The sequence below is a fragment of the Poecile atricapillus genome, chromosome 8, assembly GCF_030490865.1.
Source record: "Poecile atricapillus isolate bPoeAtr1 chromosome 8, bPoeAtr1.hap1, whole genome shotgun sequence".
NCBI lineage: Eukaryota > Metazoa > Chordata > Aves > Passeriformes > Paridae > Poecile > Poecile atricapillus.
This window is the reverse complement of record NC_081256.1, coordinates 13012829-13035036: the sequence shown is the minus strand read 5'-3', so window position 1 is coordinate 13035036 and position 22208 is coordinate 13012829. Positions and strand designations below refer to the sequence as shown.

The 22208-nt window shown below is 38.3% G+C and overlaps 1 protein-coding gene across 3 annotated transcripts in view; it reads left to right on the top strand.

The window, feature by feature from the left end:
- The window catches only part of SLC9A9 (solute carrier family 9 member A9), a 176372-nt gene that overhangs the window by 41556 nt on the left and 112608 nt on the right, over positions 1–22208 (top strand). For all 3 annotated transcript variants that reach the window (XM_058844330.1, XM_058844329.1, XM_058844331.1), the window contains exon 6: positions 3678–3783. In XM_058844330.1, coding sequence (XP_058700313.1) covers positions 3678–3783 — 106 coding nt within the window. The remainder of the gene's footprint in view (positions 1–3677; positions 3784–22208) is intronic.

Sequence of the window (22208 nt, the reverse complement as noted above, 5' to 3'; positions counted from 1 at the left end):
AAGTTCACAACCCTTTCTGAGTCAGCAGCTCTGGTACATGTTATTTCTGTTGGTGTCAGTTTTCTATTGCCACAAAAAGTGTTGGTACTCCTCCAATGACCTTGCAGCCAGTTCTTCACCTGCCTCTATTTCTGTCCTCATGCTTACATTGAAATGAGATGTGTACTTTAATGAGAAGTAGTTTGGTATTTTTATAATACATACTGTATCTAATGAATTATACAAGTTTTTGAGTAGTTACCACATACAAACCAAGCCCCACTTACTGTTCCTCAGCAGTGCCTTCAGAAAACTGGGGCCCAAGCTGACAGCAGTGCAGCATCTACAGTCTTTACTTAGATATCAAAGTTCTCTCAGACTAGACATGTTACTTAGTATAAGAAACTTGGTATAAGTATATTATTTTTAATATAATAATTATTTTAATAAGTATATTATTTTTAAATTATTTCCCTTGAGTTTAAAAGTCATCCCTTAGACAAAACATGATGTGACTCGTTGGACATGATGACTAGTCCTAGAGCAGTATTCTGTAATGCTATTCAGTAACTTTAATCAGCTTTCTTCCACAGCAGAGTATCACATCCCTTTTGATGTGTCCATTCTGACCTATGCCCATAGATTCTCATAATTAATGAAGGCAAATGTGATCATGGGGAAATGCCTAGACTGTGGTGGTCAAAACAAGGTAGAAATGTTTCCTGGAGCTCTTAAACAGGGTGGATTGTGCTAAAGATCCTGCAGATCTCTGTTCTTGTACAGATACAATTTATAATTTTCATTAATGAGTTGGCCAATGCAACAGAGAGTGTTTCTTTATTGTACAATATTCTGCTGAAAGGAGATTGCAAACATTCTGAAAGGCATGGATAGAGCTCAATATGATTCCTGTAATGATTTAAAATAGACAAGGAGAAATGCTACACTTGAAAAAAAGCTTCTTCATAGATAGCAGATAAGAAGTGAGCATTCACTTCTGAAAATTATTTCAAGTTTACAACCTATGAAAATGAGTCGTAAGTACCAATACATAGAAAAAAAAAATAAAAGAAAACAGGATTTATTAATTTATTAACATGTTCTACAGCATTTTATCATTCTATTTCTTGACAGCAAGTGTCAGCTACATTACTGGGATCTGGTTTTAGGCACTGTATTTCAGGAAAGATATGAGCTGATTAGAGGGCAAGGAAACATTACTAAAAGGAGGAGATTGAAAGAAGTGAGTCTTTTTAGGGAGATGTATGCAATGAGCCTTTGACTAGACAAATTCTGCTGAAAGAAAATCAGAATAAAGATGACAAATTTTTGTTTCTCATTAGGCTAGGAATGGAAATTGCAGACTTGAAAAGCAGGAGGGGAGATTTGGGTTAGACATGATTCAGGAATAATTGCATTTATAAATTGTATGAATACTGAAGAGCAAGACTCCTTTGGGATTTGTGGAACCAGCATCATTTCAGTTCTTTAAAAATAAATCAGATAAATATCTGTCAGCAGTGGTAGGGCTGAAGTTTGCTCTGCCTTGGGCCAGACAAGCAGAGAGACAGAGCAGAGACCAGGACCCTTCAGTCAGGGACAGGTAAAGATCCAATAACCTCCCCTGGAAATGGGAAAACATTTGAAATGGAAGATACTTTCTGAGAGCTGGGTGAGCTGGGGAGATTCTCCCAGAAGAAGCAATTGATGCAGTACTGCATCGCTTGCTTTATTATTTTGCTTTAATTTGAAAAGATTAAAGTCATATTTTTGGGGTAGAGTCGGGAAAGAAAGCAAGGAGAGAAAGTTGATTACTTAGGAGGCAAGAGGAAGGAGAGGAATGTGTAGGCATCTGTCTAATTGGCTTGGCCTGCTACACACACACCCCAGCAGTACATTGGACTTTGATTACTGTTTTCTTTTCCTTCTATCATTATCACAGGGACTATTAACAAGAGCCCAAACTAATTAGCTAATAAGCAAAAGCTGAAAGTGGCAAATAGTTTTAGCAAACAAGTCTGTTTTTATGCCAATGACATTAGAGAGCAGGAGACTAAACTGAGTCCCCATTTAGCACATTAAGTCAGCATTGCTAATCAGGCAAAAACCTGAATATAGATGTTGGTGAAAGAAGAAAATATCTTTTGTCAATAAAGCTTCTGCCTACACCTTTGAGCTATTCTAGGGAAAGAACTCTTTTCCTAGTTTAAATTATAACTGCAGTGGGAGTAGATGGGTGAGGTTACCAGGATGGTTAAATATAACTAGCTAATTTAAATACAGCTTCATCAGCAAATGTTCAGCTACACACATCTCCTAAATTGTCTTCTGTAGAATAACACTTCCAAAATTCTTCAGAGATAACACATCAACAGAGTTCACTCTAACATAAAATTTCACAGGAAAACTGAGAATCTATTTTGGGTTTATAAACTGATTTTGAGATTACATAGCTATTTAAGTGGCATTTAGAAAATCTTAGAAGCAGTGCTTTTAAAGTTCCAAGAAATATTATTAAGACAAAGCATAATCAGCTGGTCATGCTTTTGTATGAATTTTCAGCTGTCATGTAAATGTAAAAGTATATAATTTTTATTTCTAAAATGTCAGATGTGAACTTGGCATCCCAGAAGCACTCTTAATCTTTGGGATTCCTGGCCTATGAGGACTGAGTCAATTGCACAGTTATGTACTAGAATGCTCACCAGTGAAGCAGTGAGTTACCATGTCATTTTTAACCAGAAAAATAATTGAGGATCTTTACATTAAATTCTGTTTGAAATTAGAAAGCTCTGCTTTTTCCATGCAAAGAGAAAATAATAAGAATAATAAGAATTCAAATAATACCTACACAGAACATAGACAGCCTTCTTCAGCTGGAGATTATGAAGTGCAGGATAGACCACAGGAAGGACTGTGAGTCCCTTTCTGCAGGGAAGAGCGAAAAACAGAGAAGGCCTAAGTTAATATCTGCAGGACTTAATTACCTGAATATGAACTAAATGTCTAAATACTCCTGAGGATGTGTATCTAAATTGCTCACCTTCAATTTAAATTCACCACACTCTGTTTTTTCTCTTGCATTGGTAAACTGAAAATCAAATATAGGGTATAACTCAGGGAGAAGGAAAGAACTTAGACCAGTGCAATGCTAAAGGAGCCTTAGAATGGGTTATAGGTGTCAAATATCCTGGGTTGGGTCAGAGACTTTGTGGTTACCCATGAGCTACCTCCTTGTTGAGCGTGGGGCAGCACAGGTGGTTATGCTGCACATTCCTTAGTGAACATGTGTAGCAGATGGATAAGTGTTATTATATCCTTCTTAAAACAGGTAAACCCCTACTTATCACACAAAATCCACAGTAAAACCCAACTCTTTTCAGCATCCTTATTCCTCTGTGGTCACAAGATCACGGTGCTTTATGCACACTGAAACATGCTATGACATTTTCATTTCTGTAGGATTCTCTGTGTGAGAGGGAAAGCTTCTTTCTAACTCAGCTGAAGCAGCAAAACTCATGGACTTGATGAATTTAAGGATCTTACATATTCTGGTTGATCCTTCTTAACTCATTTTTATCCACTTAGGCAATGCATAGGACTGGGCTTCTCAAAACTGGTATTCTAACATTGCTTTATTCCTTGAACTGCCAGAGGAATACAAAAATAACAACTCACTTTGCTTTCTTCCCATACAGTGACAGTCCTTGCTATTTTCCATGAGCTGAATGTGGATACAGATTTATACACACTCCTGTTTGGAGAGAGTGTCCTAAATGATGCTGTGGCTATCGTGCTGACACAGTAAGTTACACCCACCTCCATTCTTTATTTGGTGAGATAATTAAAGCTTTATTCACTGATATCAATCTCACTGATATAGTTTGTTCAAGTACAGCTAGACCACTTGAAGATTTTGTTATAAAGATGTGGTTTTAGAATTTTTCTTGGTTTGTTAACACTAGAATTCCAATATTGTTCACAGCAACTGTATATCTACAATGCAATTTTTAGTTCACGTTCTTTAACCCAGAAAGCAGTATATTCTGTAAATTTGTAAACTTCATTTATTATCATTTCTTTTCTCATCTAAACAAGATATCTTGAAAAAATAATGCTAAATGAGCACCTAGCGCATAGGGCAACTATAAAATTCTAGACAGGTTCTTTTTATTTTTTGCAATCTATTTTCCAAGATCAAAACCACAAAGTGGTACACAGTATCTGTTTATCTACTTCTGTCTATGGAAGTTGGCAGAGCTTTCAGCTGATAATATTATCTTAAATTTATATATAGCTTCTTTATTCTCAGGAATCCTCAAACAGATCACAAATGATGGGCCAAAATCACACAAGTATGTGCTGTCCTAAAAACACAGACACTAAGTACATGATTAACAGGATCTCAAGTTTACTCCACTCTACATGTATTACATGCTTCCCAGAGCTTTGCTAGAAATACAAATAATCCTCTCAGATAATCTTAAAAGTAACAGAACTGCAAAGTCAAATTCAGTTCTCCACAATGTTTGAAGGTGCTTCACAGCAAGCCTCAATTCAGTGCCAACTTTCTCCTTAAAACATGGTTTTATCCATGAATAAATTTATCCTGTCTTTCAAAAAATTGGATTTATCCTATCTTTCAGAAAAAAAACTAAAACTTTTAAAAAGTTCATAGTAGTTAAAAAAATGAGCTTAATATTTTGTCTGAAACCCCATGGAGTTTCAATTTATAATAATTGTTGCAAAAAAACCCCAAATTTGTTTCAGAATACAAAAAAAGAAACAGTATCCCTATTTAATTTATCATTCTCCAATTATCAGTCCAATAACCCTCACCTACACTAAACTTCTCTCACAGTTTTCAGAGCAAGACCAATGTTTTCAAATGTTGTCAAGTGTCTGAGCACAGCAGTTCACGATTAGATACAGCATGGCTGTCACACCCAGGGACTGGAACGTGTCACTTGGGAGAGTTGGTACATCAGATAATAAAATGGACAAAAGGAAAAGTGAGCAAAGACCAGAGAACTGGGTAGAGAGAACCCACAGAAAAGCACTGAAGCAGCTGAATTCTGATGAATTGGAAAGCGTCTAGGTGGCAATAAGTCTGAGATTTTTCTCTCTCCCTTGGCATTGTTTAATAACAACCTAAACATTTTCAGCTCATTTAGACTCTTCATCTGTTAGTGCAAGGCTCCCAGAGGAGGAACAGTGAGGCTCCAATCAACTCAAGGGAGCCCAGAATGTTTTAAGTCTCTCTAGTTTTCAGTCACCCTGATGCCAAAGCATACAGATCTCCCAAAGGAGCAACTCAACTGCAGAACAAATCTAAAAAGAAAAGTCCCATCAGTTTCCAGTTCCATCAGTATTCCAGTACATGATTCATGAGTTTCTAAACTCTGCTCTTCCCAGTACTCAAGTCTAGGTTATGCTCCTCAGCCTATCATCTTCTCATGTTATCTTTGTTACATGGGAGATTATAAATCTTTACTACAGAATCTCTTGTGACTGGGAAATTGATGTGGTTTTTAATATATTCACTGTGACTGATTCTTTGATTTTTATAGTAATTTGTAGAGACTGAAGAGAATACATGGCATCATCAGTTTCACATTTCATTACTCTCTGGCTTAAATAATCAGCTTCTGCACAAATACAATACTTCTGCAACCCAACATAATCTTCCTGTAGCATTTTAAGTGAAGATATACTGTTAAAATTGCCAGCTTCAGGTCATTAACACCCTACTAAACCAACCTGAGTTTAAATGAAGAAAATGGTTTTTCTGTCACTGCAAAAGAACAGCTATTTTTTTCCCCATAACCCATACAATTCTTGTCTGCAAACACAACATGTTCATAATTACAGCAATAGAAGTCTATTTAAAAAGGTGTGAGAATAATGTTTACAAATCTGGAAAAGCAGTAGTAAGTCATTTAGTACACTACATAATGATAACCAGAAAAATAGAATATGTAAACACACATTGTCTTTCATTATCTAACAGAATAAGTAAGATGATGTCTGCAGGGGTGGCTCAGTGCACGAGAGGCAGGAAGAGAAAAGAGAGAAGGCCCTTATGGCTGGAGGTGGCAATTTGGCAAGGTGAAGGCAGTGTGGCTGTCTGCCAACAAGGGCTTAGATTGATCTCACTCTTTTCTTTCAGCTTCTCCCTCCAACCTCTATTTTTTCTGTGCTGTTTATCATTTAGTTTAAGAAGGACAGCAGCAGGACCAGCTACCCCTGCATTTTTCCATGGATTTAGCAAGTCACAAGAGCCGTGTTGCTGCAAGAGTGTGCACACAGTGGCCAACTGCCCTCAGAAAATACTAACCAAGGACACAAGTTCTCTGGGCAGGTTAAATAGCTCTCCTCGGGCCATCCTGCCCCACCAAACACCTGGGTGTTTGTGAGAATTGCAAGACTTCATTTATAGTGTGCTATTTTAAGATAATCCGTGCAGGAGGGATCACTGTGACTCAAATTGACAGCAGTGGCTGCAGGAAGGCTGACAAGCTGTTGTGCATCTGGGAGAGCTCACACACACAAGGGCCTCTCTAAACAAGGGCATTGGAGATGCAATGAGGACTTTCTCATATAGAAATCACTTCCAGAGTTTCTTGCCACTTTTTATTACTGGGATAAAATTCTCCTTCTAATAAAAACTTTTGAGAATTCTCACAGAAAATAAACATCAAGAATTCAAAGTATTTAAGAAAAATTATAGCAGAGCCTTTCAAGACAATACTTATTAGATTATTAATCATGTCTGCTCTTAGACAGAAAAACCCATATGACTAATTGTGCCACAAATATTTCCTACATACTTTGTTTTCCAGAATACTCACTGAGGAAAATCCTGATAAAAGTAGTTTCATGGTTCCTCTTAAATATTTCCATGATGAACATACACCAACTCAGGTCATCGTACCTTTTCTTTGCTAAAAAATACTTTCATTTTAGTCTAGATGTACCTTATACAAGTTAATATCATGCTCAAACCAGTCTTTCTTGGCAGAAGCTTCTATAGGGCTTTCTAAAATAACATGGCAAAGGTAACAGATTTATTGAAAGGGTAGCAAATTTATTGAAAAACAGTATCAATTTCCAGGGGAAATAACTCAGAAGCCAGAGCTCAGCTCAGTTCGTGCTGAGCCCCCTCTAAGTTTGCCTGTTCTCAGACAGTGATTCCTATCATTATCTTAGGCAGACAAGAGAATTCCTTCTGACACACTGGTGATTCTTACTGGTAGGCACAGTCATCATATTAGTAATTTTAGTACAGTTTAGGTCTTTTCAAAATATAAGAAACTATGTGATATAATGGACCTCAAATAGAAAATTAATAAGAATCTTTAAACCTTTATGGTTCTAGGTACTTGTTTACCTGTAATGTTATTATTTCAGTGAGTTTAATTCTGTTATTATGTCATCAAACTTGAAGGTAGCATACACAAATGAGAAATGTAATCAGAGACTGAAGAAACAGACATTTGACAAACACCAAATACAGTTTCAAGTATTCAGTCTGTATTTCATGTGGTCATTGGTCCAGTGAGGTAACTGTCCATTATCAACAAGTGTTACTTCCCTACTTTTCACAATTTCTAATTGTTTTTCCTTGTGATATTAAAATCAGCTCTTCTGCAAAGGACAAGAAGAGATATTGTATGCTGCTGAATAATGAAGTTGAGAGCTGGGAGTTGCAGGAATAATACTGGCTTTGAAAGTTATGATGGGTATCTCCTTGATGCATATCTCAGTAGAAGTAAAGCTCTCTTTTTGATTAGATTTTTCTTTTTTCTTCTGTCATGGACTGTCTCTAATTTGGATTCCTTTGCCCTTCCATTTTTAAAGCATTATTCTGTACAGTTCTTGCCACACTTTGATCCCTGAGCACATTGAATAACAAATTTTACAGAGGAAAGACATCTGAATGTTCTCTCATCATATTTTTCTCACAAACTGCAGTTATATTCAGAAAGTGGCCTTTAAAAGTGACATTGTGGGCTTCCATAATGTACTGTGACAAAATCTTTTGTTTCATGTGTATCAATTAAGAAACAAAGACTTTTCTCTAAGCTAATCCTGTTTCAGTTTCCTCCCCACCTGTAGGTAACTGGGAGTTTGCTCAGTCTAAGAACACAGGGAATTCTGTCAGTCTGAATCCCCTTCCTCGTGCTGAGATTTGTTAGGCGCTATTAGCAAATGGCAAAAGTACTGAGTCATCAAATAAGAAAAAAAAAAAAAAAAGAATGCTGGTTTCCCTACAGCCCTTATATTTTAGCCACTTTTCAAAGCCTGCAGTTTCTTAGTGTCTTTTACAATGCCATCTCAGCCACTGGAGTGAAAATGAAATTAATTTAAGTTCTATTTATTTCAACATGTCTCTGAGTGCAGGCAAGATGTTATTCACACATCCTAGGCATGTCAGTACACAGAAATAGTGTAAAAAACCACTTCCATCCAGAAGTGGGCCCTTATGTACACACAGCTAATAGCTTTAGTGTACCTACACATAGAGCTCTTCAGCCTAGGTAATTCTTTTTCAAAAGATAAAAGCCTCACTCCTTGCCAACAAATGTACAAAGTATGCACAGGGCCTTTCCAGGAAGGAAATAGAGGAAATAAAAGCACCTGTGCCATCAGACAGGTGACAGAAAGATAAAAAGTATCAACACATGCAACATTTTCCTGTTTAAAGGAAATAGATTTCATAGGTGAGATGGTGAAATGAAGATGTAAGAAAACGAGCCGGTGGAAGTAACAAACGGACATTGTGAAGGCATGGCTAGGAAAAAGAAGCAAGAAACAAAGATAAAGCCCATTGTGTAACAACAGATCATGACAGTGATACATAAACCTGTAGCTAGGACTCTTTAGAGGGAAGAAAAGCTTGTTTACTCACAGAGATGCAGAGGAAAACCTGATTTTCTTTCTCTGATGCAATTTTGCAGTTTTATATTGTTTTGTTATGAATGTCTATGTTGAAATCCTTAAGTAGTACATCAAAGTCTGCTCCTGAACTGTAGAAAACTGGCAACAGAATAGGAATTAGGAGAGCCAATTCTAAAGAGTGATATGCTGCAATCAGGCAGTGAATCTGAATTCAGAGAAGGAATGAGATTATATAGAAATACAGGGAGTGCTCCCAGCCCCATTCTTTGCAGCTGTCTTTGCACTGAGTGGTTGGGCAGCCCTGGAGGGACTGAGACCTGTATGAGCCCAGTTTGAGCAGTGGCAAGTTTAGATGAGGAGCTGTCTTTGCAAAACCTGACCTAGAAATCAACTCAAAAATCAGCACTGGAACCCAACAGACATAGGGAGAGCAGCTCCATGGTACTGACCTGCATGACCTCACATCCTTGAGAAATATTTAGGGATTTCAATGTCTGTAAGCTACAATTCTGGACAAATGACTGGCTGGATCTCTGGATACATGCCTTGCCTCATTCCAGATAAATGTTACTTGTGATTTTATTCCCACAAAGGTTCCAGAGAAGCGATGTCTGCAACATTGTGGAGTAAAATAACATAGAATCTCCTGAAAACCTGAAAGCAAGCTATATTTTGGATGGAAGCTCAGCCCAATCATTTCACTTACTGGATCCCCTTAGACAAGATGAATTTGGCTACTATTCCCAATATTGCTGGAAAGCATTTATATACCAAGCAGCCATTCAAACAGTCAAATAACAGAGTAATTTATATATTAATAGAGCAAGGAGTAAATTGTGTGACACATTAGTGAGTGATTTTAGAATGTAGATGAGGAGTCCTTTTTCTCTATTATTTCTATAATAATGAAATTATGGTTGTCCATCTGCTCCTTTTACCTTTGAGGAAGGGTTTAGTCCCAGCTTATTTTGTTGATGATAATTAGAGTTTCACGTCACTGACCATCTGGAACAGGAGATGTGAGCACTGGGAAACTAACCAAACTTGCTATTAGCAGGAACTTTAAAAGAGCTTCTTTCCCAGAATAGAGGAAATCCCACATAAAATGTTTGTATACTTGCTTAATAAAACTTCTTTCTTTTTTCCTCCATAAGCTTTACTGTACAGACCAGTGTTATGCTTAAATAAGAGGGAAAAATGCTGTTGAATTTCTGTAATGCTTGTTAAAGCTGGAATTTCAGTATAAAAATGGGCACTCAGAACAGGATATTTTCAGAAGATAATTCTCACTCCTCATTTTTTTTTCACATTTCAGTATTTCATATCCCTTTTTCCAATATTAGTGCCATATTGAAATTTTATTTAGGATCTAGTTAATATATACTAAAGGTCTTACTCTCTGTGCTGGGTGTGTCTGAGCTGCAGTTCATTTCCCCAGCAGCCATCCCAGAGCTGTGCTTTGCTCCGGGAGCTGGATGGGTGCTGATAACCCAGCAGGGTTTTGGCTGCAGCTGAGCAGTGCTGGCCCAGCAGCAGCACAGTCTCTCCAGCATCCCAGAGGTAGGAGGTGGACAGACCTGGGAGAGGACACAGCCAGGACACCTGACCCAAAGTGACCAAAGGGATATTCCATACCATATGATGTGCTCAGCAATAAAAGCTCAGAGGAAGGAGAAAGGGGCAGATAAATGTTACTGCATTTATCTTCCAGAGCAACAGCTCCATGTGCGTGGCTGGGCATCACCCACCAATGGGAAGCAGAGAATAAAATTTCTGTTTTCCTTTGCTGTCACACACAGCTTTTGCTTTATTAATGTGCATTATCTTCACTCCTGAGCATTTTTCTATCCTATTTTCTTCCCCCCACCCCATCCTGCAGAAGAAGGAGCGATGGAGTGGCTGGGTGGGCACCTGTCACCCAGCAAGGGTCAGCCCACCACAGTTCTCTAATTGGCACTGGCTTGTCTGTGCAATTTATTTGAACAGGCAGCCTTCAGCTGCAGACTGCTAAGCTAGAGTAGATTTCAGTGAGCAGTGTTATGGAGATTGCCCTGAGGGATGCATGAAGATATAGCTTAACTCCAATCAGCTGGGAATGTCTGTACTTGTCAGACCCAATCAAATCAGAGTAGCTGCAGGTATCTCTGTCCACTTATACACAAACAGATGGATAAGTTTTAAGTTCAGAATTAAGAACGCTGCTTGCAGTCCTTGGAAAGCACACCTAAATGGCAATTATTTAGCTACACTTCCCCTACAAATGACCAAACTGACATCAAAGCTTCTTCATTTCAAAATTTTCTATTGGGAACTCTTCAGAACTGAAGTACACCCTGGACCAGTATGAGTCAGCCTGGTTTTTGAGCTCTTCCAGATGTTTTTTCTTGTCCAAACAACCTTTCTCTAGTGAATAAGATATTTCCTGAGAGCAAGATAATTACATACAGAGTCTAATTCTACTTACAGAGACAACTTCCTTTTAGTTTAAAATGATAGTATTGATATTATTTCCCTTGAAATGTTCCAAAAGATAGCTCATTTCATCCTCTCTGGATGCAATACTGTATGCAAGAGTCTGTCTGGCTCTTGCAATAAATTAACATACATATCATGTCTCCTCCAGAGAAGATAGAGTGTGTGTCAGAAAGGTGAGGGAGTCCTTTCTGCCATTTCATTCGAGGGGCAGCCACCAATTCCTATTCACTGCCCAAATCCTTCCCAGAAACACAGCACTGGAGAGCACAGCTGTCTCAGAGAGACAGAGAGTTTGTCACAACAGGATACTCCATAAAAATTCCGTTATTCCTTGGAGATCAGGTTATGATTACATGAACAAAGAACCCATTCCTGTTGTGGGAGAATGGACTATTTCCAGTGGCTGCCCAGGAACACAGAAAAGACTGATGTCTCTTGTGATCCCTCTGTGAACCCCTCCAGATGCTCTGCTCTACAGTTCAATTTGAATTTCATCATTCTGACCTGCTCTAAGCATTTATTTTTTTTACCAACAAGATCAGGTAAACTGATTCCTCCTGCAAGCCTTGGCCTTTTAAGGCTCAAATCCCTAAGCTACTGAGGCTCTTAGAACTGACATAACTCTCCATGAAATTCTTTTGCATGTGCATATGTGCAAATATATATATATGTGTTTCTGTGTGCATGGGGAACTGTCCATAAAGCACATCAAAATATTGCAAATGTTATCAAATACTCAAAAGTCATATAATGACCAATAATTTTCATATCTTACAAAGGAGGAATTGAGAGGCACCTTTTGTAAACATTTTAATCGAATGTAAGTTTTATTTCTTCATACACATAAATCCCACCCCACCCCCTCCCATACCCAAGACATCATTTCAGTGTGCATGTTTCACCTTATGGAGAAGGAACTTTAATGGTTTCAGGATATACATTTGTCACTCAAGCAAAGAGAATAATTGATAACAGTAGCATCAGCTGCTTTCCTTCAGTGCCAGGCACAGCAGGAGTGGCTGCAAACCTCTAGTTACTGCACTTCACAGCTACTTAAATGATGAGACTCAGCAAATTTCTATTCTTAGAATTTATTCCAATGGTTACAGAGCTCCACTTTCTCCTTGTTTCTACTTGCTTTTGTGTTGGTCTCAATCTTTCTCTCTCCTTTCTCTTTTCACAAGGCAATGGCCACCATCTCCATCTCGCCCTTGCCCTGAACTGCATGACCAGCTCCACCACTTCTGTGGCACTCACCAGTCCCTAGGTCTCCCACCTGAGATAAAAAGAAATTATTTCTAGAGATAATCTGGGTCTGTAAACTCCAACCTCCTTCATACCCTAAAGTCGAGAGAGACCCTGACTTCATTTCTGGTGCAAGCACCTCTTCACTATCCTTCTTATTACGTTGTGACAGACGGAGGAGATCATGAGGACAAGAGGGGTGATGGTCAGTTCTGAAGCCTGGGGACAGCAGCTGGCTGAGTCTGGGACCAGCAGCTGCAGCGGAAAAAAACCCACATATTTAAGTTTTAGATGGTACACGCCTAAAAGATGAGATCTTGGAAGATTTTTAGTTGATTAAGTTTATCAGATCTCCACTGAGATTCGTCAACTAAACATTTCAGAAACCTTTAAAAATTTGCATAATTTTGTCACATTTTCACAAGGGTGAAAGATTTGTAGGAAACAGATGGGTAATTTCCTCTTTCCTCCCCTTGGAAATGACAAGTCTGAATTTCAAAGTGGTACAGTGAGAAAGCTTTGTAATTATGTGGTTGTAAGGTTTCTGCCCAAGATAAGCACAGAGGTATTCTCCCTATAAGGGCTCTGTAGAATGCCAATTTAGAGAGGGAATAAAAAAGTGAGAGAGAGAGAGAGAAAAAAAATCTTCTGGAAATTACAAATGCAACATGGCAATGTAATCTCAATGGTGACATTTTGGCAAAGTCACAAGCTGTGACAGAGACAGAAAACACTCAGGGCAGCAGTTGTGCAAGTGGCCCTGAGAGAGCTCAGTGTGGCAGAGCTGGTTCATTTCTACTGTGTTCAGGGCACTGGGACTTCGGAACACTCCCTGTGCAGACCATTATACCAAGGAAAGACATCCAGCCTTTTTATCAGTTTGCTCTTAATGCATTTGAAACTTTGATGTTCCCTAACTAATTGCTTATTATAATGATCTACATATTCTGAATGCAATGTGCATATTATGTGTATGTTATTTGGATTCCTAATGAAATTTCAGCACGTTTCTGGGAAGACATAGTGACATTAGAATTTGGGTTTTGAAAAGGAAGGTTTAAATATGATTAGAACTTTGAACAAAGCAGTATCTCAACAATGCATTGAATAAGCTGATATTCACATTTTTCCATTAGTAATTTCTCCATTACAAAATCTCACAAAAATGATATAGTTCTTTAGACTTTTAAAGCATTTTAATTTTGTATCCCCATTCACTGTTTACTTTATTTTCACTTAAAAGAAATCAAACCATTTTTCTTTCCACCTTGTTCTACTGATCTGTAGCAAGCACAGCCAGAAGCGATAGTGAGAGAAATGAGAATAATGGAGTGCCTAGCAGGCTGCTGTTCCCTGCTTCACACACACTGGGAGAAGGTTACAGCTAGATGAGAATATTCCTGAAGAAAGGTTCAGCCTCCTGAACCATTTAACAGTGTACATCTTCTTTATTACAGTACTTTTATTCCTAGAGAGTAAGGTGAAAGGTATTTCTAAACTCTCATTATAGGATGTTCACAGTTTTACATTCCATTTCTAGCATTAGCAGGACCTAGTCCATAGCTTGGAGAGTGTTTTAATTGTACATTGTTAGAGTGAAGTGAATGCAAAAGTTTCTGAGGCAAGACTCCTGCATCCTAGTAATTATGAGGGTAATGAAGCTAGGCAGAATTATTTTTCTCTTATTAATAGCTGTGTTTAAGCCTCACAGAACTTCCTGACTAGGGGAAGTATTTATTTTTAAACTAAGTGGTGGAAATTAATGCGTTACACTACAAGTTTATCCATAAATCAATGGAGTCTTTACAAAGCCAGAAAGAAAAATTATCTGTTTGGCTGCCTGTCATTTCTGCGAGGTTTTTCACAGTGCATTGGATAGGCCAATAGCATATACCTTAATTTTAACAAAGAAAAATGTTCCTTAACTCTTTCAATCTTAGCACTGAGGAATAATTCATGATCAGCTAGAAGCTGTGTGTCCAAAAGCCTTAGCATGTGTACTTACAAATAATTCATTTTAGCAAAGCAAAACCTCCTATCCAGTATATTTGGTATTAGGTCACTTTGATTAAGTGATTTATATCTAGGAAATTTGGATGTGTAGGATTTAATTATCTAGATTATTTTCAAGATTCCCATTAACTTTTAGATTTCCTTCAAGTGGCATGTGTTTAAATAGCAAGGCTTAAAGGTGACTTATCATTCAAAACTCCTGAACAAAGGATAAAGAAGTACAGACTTAGAATAATTTTGAGTAAAATATTCCCAAAGATGGAAGTCAGAGAAACAGGATGAGTGTTTGAGTGTGTATTTGTGTGTGTTGTTTTCTCTTGCTGTAATCCTTGAGGATAAAAAGAATGTTTTACTGTTTTGATTGTCTTAGAATTTGGGGCTGAAATTCTACCCACATCAACTTCCCCCCCTAAGTGGTGATTCCGTGTGTTTGTTTAATTTTACCGTGAGTGAAGTTCAGTAATCCTCCAGATTGCCAAGAGCTATTGGCAGGTGCCGTAATCAGCACTGACTTTACACTTGAGCAAACCAATTCCCACAAGGTTCAGCAGCCCTGTCCCTGTCCTCAGCTGCCCCAAGCTGCTGAAATGAACCCCCAGGGCTGTGGAGAGCCAGCTACAGTTTAGAAGGGCTTCAGACAGAGCAGCCTTTACAGTTCCAAGGCAAGGAGAAAAGGCACAAGACGGATACAAAGCCACCTCTCAGCCCATCTGCCCGAGTCCCATTCCCTGTGAGACTGCACAGGCTGCCTCTAAACCTCTCTGCTCGTGCTTTGAGCTATTGCTTTCCAGTCAGCATTTACCAGAGGCAAAGTTCACTTCCAAATAAGTCTGTACCTATCCTTCTATCACCTTCTTAGAAATTCTATCTTTAAATATTTTTTCCAAAAGAGACTTACATGGGCTATTTACCTTCCCAGCACAGTGGATTTTTCTGGAGGATGAATATTAGTACATGATACTGGGACTTGTTGGATTATGCTTTCTTTGTAGAGCACTGTCCAGTAATTTTGTTTTAATATTCTAATATTAAAGGTATAACAGGTTAAAGAACTTCAGGCTATAGAGTGATAAGGTAGCAAACAATAGGTAATATTGCAATTCTAAGATTTCTACCATGGCTGGGATTTTTCTTTTTATAAGCTGTAAAATATAAAATATTAGCATACTAGCAGAAAGGTGAAAGAGAGCTTGAGGCCCACCTTTCTCCTACAGGAATATTACTGCCATTTTCTATGCAAGGCTGACCAGCTTTTCTAGCAAGAGAAATGCCTTTCCCTAAGGTTCTGTTTATTTGCTATATTTGGATCAGGAACACAAACTTACAATTCAGACTATCCCTAAACCCCTATCCTCAGCTCCAGTATATCAAGAAAACAAAACATGTAACATTACTGCCAGCACTAGATCATACAATTCACATCTGGATTTATTTTAGACTTTCTCACAAGGACAGCTGTATTTCTTGTCTGCAGTTGGATACATTTTTAAAAATTAAAATTTCCATGGCAACAGCTGCAACCATTTATTATAAAGCAATAGAAGTGGAACTAATATTTGTGAGAGAAGCTTTGTTATCAGGTAGGCTAGCATTTCATTCAGACAATGCCCAAGTCATTTTTCCCTAGCTGTTCCATTTTTTGAAAGAAAAATATAGAAAATATTTTCAATTATGAAATGTAGGTGGGATTGAACAGCTCAGGAGATTAAAAAGATTTTCTTCTTTAGATTACTGGCTCATCTCAAATCCAGATTAGCAAGAAGCAAAAATTATCAGCTGTTTGGTGGGCGCACGTTAAAAATTGATAGGGGTATGAGGCTCTGAAAATGCCATTCCCACAGCAGCTGTGTTCTCAACTGCAGCACAGAAACAGACAACTGAGAACACAGGGTGTGTCTTCACTGGGGGAAAAAATGATGTGAGCCATCCTTGAGGAGTGCTAATGACGAATGCAGAGGAAAACTCCACAGGCAGCTTGCAGTGCTAACAAAAGAGTTCCAAGCGAACTGTCCTGCCCTTCACATCCCCTGCCCTGTACTGTTTTACCTGAGGGAAAGGAACTGTTTTCCTGAGTAAAATGTGGCTAAAGAGGGATGCTTGGCACCAGCTTCAAGGTTAGGTCAAGTCCAAGTCAGGACGGAGGTGGGATCATTTGGTGCACAGACAGGCTCCCTCACCTTTTGGAATGTTGGCTGTGAAAAGACATGGGGCGCACCACCCTTGAACACATCAGATTTTCATAAGCAGAGGTCACAGAATAAAAAAGTCCTTTGAATATTAAACAAGAACCTGCTGTATCTGCTCTTCCATTGATCAGATAAGCAATGTGGGACTACCCCTTTGTTCACATTCATTCAAGGGGATTTCAGAGAAGAATAAAGTGTGTTGTAGTACTGTTTACACCAGCTAAATCTCAGGGACAAGTTGGTTCAAAGCCTGGAGGAGGGTGAGGTGAGTATGACAATGCATTTGCGAAGGATAAGAAGCAGCTGTTATTACAAAGGAAATGCTGCTACTCATCCCTGGGTATTTCACTGTGCTTATGGGTCTAGTGGGTTCTCCTGCAGCATTATGAGGATGAGTCAAAGCCCAAATGAAGGGAATACTGTCTGGCATGAAACATACATCATTTGTTGTTGTTTCAGTCTTAAACTGCTCCTGAACAAAATCATGGGCTGTGTGATTATAAGAAAAATTACTATTTAATAAAGATTTAGTGGAAACTGTTTCCATTTAATCTCTGCTATTTGCCCATAAGAGCAAAGGATTTTTCATGGCTAACCAAGCTGCTTAAAACCTTTAAAGTGTTTGGGTCATATTCTGCTTTTTTTTGTAACACCATTGCACATCTTTACCAACTGCACTGAATCAGTGGAGTTACTTCAAATGCTCATCACTGTAAGGGTAATTTGAGGCAGTTTCTCCTTTAGAGCAGGATGACAGTAAATCACAGTGATTTCCTGGTAATCTGCTGCAGCGTTCTAATGCTCCGTGCAGGCAACCGTCAGCCCACATCATTTTATCAACAGGCAGGTGGAGTTCAATTGACATAGATAAATGTAAAATTTGTTTGCAGGAGTGAAGGCACTGTGAAAGACAAGAATAGTTGAAAGACTTTGATACCTCATCCTTGAGTTGTCCCAAAAATTTTAGTAGGAAAATGGAGGGTTAACTGAGACTGCCCATTCTTCCAGTAGTCACCTTCCCTACCCCTTATGGACACATCAGTCAGTGTCTTGTGAATTTGCTCTGCTGTTTTATTCTTTGCACTCTGTTTGTAGAGTAAATAAAGTCCCACAGTATCACATTCTCCCACTTTTGTACAAATAAACCTGAGGCGTGGATCAAATTAGGTCTCCAGGAGCACATTAAACTCTTGCTTATGCTGACAGAACACTTGCAATTGCACATTAATTCAATTTTTTGCTTTCAAGAGAGATATCATTTTCACAGAAAATCCTTATTCCAGGGTCTCATCACCCTGCAGTATTGGGAAGAGCTGTCACATAAAGGGAAGGTTGTGTAAATGTTTCTGATAAATATTTTTCAACTCTTTAAATAACTTTGGAGATGAGTGGCTCTCAAGTAAAAAATTGAAAGATAATACAGATGTGAATAATGAAGAAGAAGAAGAATGTAAAGCTAGTGGTGCAAGACCAGGCAGTGAACAATAGCTCCCAACTCAGGGCTAGGGAGCTAAAAGGATTGCTCAGGCACATGGACCAGCATTAGTGAGTCCTAACTCATACAGCACATCCAACTCCCCTTATGGCACAATTAGCATCATGCAGCAGATTTGGTTCAAATAACATAGAAAACTATTTCATTTTTCCTTCCAGATATTGACTGAAGAGTTTTTAACTTGTTCATTGTTTCTGGTTAACTCAGAGGGTTGATGGGCTGGAACTTTCACAGTCATGTTTTCTTTGCAGAAATTAATGCATATTTTTTACAGTACTGCTCTACCTTATAAGTTCTATTTTGCAGAAGTGATTACAGAGAGATGCCAGGCAGGGGAGAAGTCCAGCTCTTTGTATTTGTACAATAAATATATTTCTCTCTTCCTTGGTGGTCGATTCTATGTTTCTACTTTCTTAGCACCATGTGCATCTTCCCAGTTGCTGAAGCCACTAAAAGCTCCTTAACTAGGAGGACAGACTTCAAGCTGCTCTAGATACACACAGGCCTCTCCTCTTCATGCAAGGTTTAAAAAGAATGGAAATTAAACAGTAATTGGATTGCAGTTCTGATATCCAAATGAGAAAGGATATCAGAATTTCTGTGTTGCAGGCACAGAAATGTGTAAATTATGTGCCTTTTGATATGATCAGCTCATAAGTAAGGACAGTCAGAGGGATGACACAGAATGCAGCACATGCTGTCACAGGCAGCCCACTATCAGCCATCTGTTTTCTGCTGATGTGCTTCATTCGTCTCAAAGATATGGGACAGGAAAGAGTTGTCACTGTGACTGTGATATTTCCAAATAGATTTATGAAAATTAGGCAATTAGAAGCAATAGCAGTCATTTGAGAGTGAAATATTCCTATGCCAAGCCTCAGAGATATGTGAACAAATTTTACTGTTAAAGCCTTAGCTTTCTTTTACATTGGTTTTAAACCCATGTTGCTGTTCATCAGGATTTCTTTCTGTCAAAGATAAAAACAGGTTAGAACAAGGTAATGAGAAGCTAAGATACTTGTACAGATGACAGTGCACACCATTTCTCAGATGCACTGGGGCAGAGAAGCTCCACACCAGATCAGAGATGATGTTAGACTTGAAATTGCTCTGCCTGCAGGCCCATTAGGTCCTTAATCATTGTCAAAACTATCATCTCACATCTCCTTTCTACGAGTCAAAGTGACTGCAGCCCTGCAGAGAGCAAGTTCTGAGCAGGGTCAGAAGGATGCAGGGTGTCCAGCACCTCTGGCAAAGCTTTTCCTGGGCACCAGGGCAGCTGAGGCCAGCCCCGTGCAGGTGGGTGAGATACCAGGTCCTGTTATGGCACAGGGGGTGGAATTATCGGGCAAGAATGGGATCACCAGGACAGATGGTTTCCAAGGCTCCCTAAAGAGGTAGAGCAGACTTCCTAAGGATAATGGGTTGGGAAACAGAGAAGGAGGGAGGAGAATGACAGATTTTCTGCAGTCCCTGATGTTTGGGCATAGATGACAACTAAGATCTGCATTAGGGAGAGTCTACCTGGAGCAACACAAATTATTTGTTGTTTTCTGTGACAAGCTGGTGCTGTGTGTCAGCTCAGGCTTGGACACAGAAGAAAACTGAAAATAGTTACCACTATAAAAGCAATAAAAGCTCAAAAACAACAACAGTAAGTGGTTTAAAGTAATCAAGATAAAATGTCCTCTAGTATTTTAGAAATTCTGGAAAAGCCTACAAAGGAACAAAGTAAGGTCAAAAAAAAGAGGAAGAAAATAAGCCATGACATAGAAAAAGAAACAGAGTGTAAACCCAGATAGAAAATTGTTTTTAAAAACAACTGCTAGATTTTTTCTAGAATTAAGAACAATAATACTAGTAGCAGTGATGGAACCAGGCTATAAGTGGAATAAAAACCATGATCTGCTGTATTGCCAAGGGGAATTAAATTTTGGGTATCCATAATGAAGGTTCAAATGCTGGCCACTTGGGCAGTAATTCATCTACCAGTACCATTTCTTTTCTTTTTTCATTTCTTTTTTTTATTTTTTAGCTGTTATCTAAAGCTCTATATAAATAGAAATTTTAATATCTATATTTTTGCAAAGTCTCTGATTCAGGAACCTTAAATATCTAAAAATTTGCAAATATTGTCAGGAATAAATTCCATTGAGAAAGATTCCTTTACACAAAAAGATGTACAAAAGACTCCTCTGAGTTCTTTTAATGTACTGATCACTGTTTTAATACATCTGTTTGTTTGTTTTAATTTTTATCTAGAAGATCTCTGCATGTTTGATTCAAAACTGTTAAAATTGGCTGCCTCTGCTAGTCCTTAAGCCTTCCTGCTCTAGTGTGTCTTTGCTTTGCTTTAACTGCCTGCAATACTTCTCTGCTTCATACCTGCTTTTATTGGCTTGGCACAGTCACATCCCAAACTTCCCCAATTGTTTTTATCTTTATAGTTCATCTACTTGTTCTTCCTGTGTGAGGAGATCTTTGTGAGGAAGCCTAAGCAGAGAGAAGGTGCCAAGAGAAGGTGTGGGTGTCTGGTGCCATGCATGGCTTTCACACCTGGCTTCTAGTTCAAACACATATTGGGGATAAATCACAGCTCTGACATTTTGCCTTTCTTCCAACACCTTTAGGAAAACTATATAGCCAAAAAGTTGTGTGGGAACAGAAACTATTCAATTCAATCCACTTCTCTGAAAGATCCAAGTTTTCTAACATGCTGTAGTGACCTACCTTTTTCTGCATAATCATTATCTCAGGAAAAATAACCTTCTTTCCCTCTTAAAACAACCTTGAACTCTTGAAAACTTTTTTCTGGCCTGTTTTATTTTTCTTAATTAGCAGCTGATGAAATCACCATATAGTTCTATAATTATTTATCACCTGAGGGACATCCCACTTTATTCAATGAAAGTATTTTAGGGAACATCTGACCTTCCTGTATTTTCAGGTACTATTTTCTTTTCTTCACATTGTTCCTGATTCTCCTCTGTGCAGTATTACATGGTGTGTGATGAAGTGGCAAGGAGGGAGAAGGGCACTTAGCTAAAGGAAGCCCTGTGGCTTAGCAAGTGGAAAGAAATGTTCCTCTCCAAAGCTGTTTTTTTTAATGTTGGTCAGATAGATAGGAGAAAGACAGGAATAAACCAGTCTGTTTACTGGTTATTTCTAATAACTGATTCTACAAAGTTCTGTTAGAAATTTTGTGATGTTTACACACATTTTCCCTCTCATACTTGAGTGTATTTTCTTCAGCATAATGCATTTTTCTAAAATTCATCCAGTACAGGTGTTGCTTCATTTTGGCCTATATCAAAACAAAGAATCTTTATGCTGTTCTGCTAGTTAAAGCAGATTAAGATCTCTTTATGCAATGCTGCCACATTAGCCCTCTGCACATCAGGTTTGGACAGAAACCAAAGTAGGACACAAGACTTAACCTCAACAACAGATTTTTCCTCAAAAAACTTGCATGAATTACTGGAAAATATTTGCTGCAATGCTAAGTGCTTTCTATTTTATTTCTTTTTTCCAAGGAAAATACATTATGCTGTACTCACAGGCTGGGAAAACTTAACAAGAAATAAAATATCTTATGAATAAATGAGATTTTGCTTTAGAATAACTGAAGATGTAAAAAATTAATCAGTTAAGATGTAACTGGAAATGTGACTGGATGCTTTCTAGTGCAAAAGCCCTTCTGTCATGCAGACCTTTAGTATTAGATCCCTATAAAGTGTGTAGAATGAAAGTGTTTGTCATGCTGAGCTTTTATCCTAAAGTGATCTCAAAGATGAGGGGAGGGAAGTGGAAATGCTTAGTATGGTACAGCTGACACAAACTGTTAGTCCTTCTATCTGCATCAAGAAAAACTACCACCCTAACTTGCAATATGTTGCCTAAATAAATATTGCCTT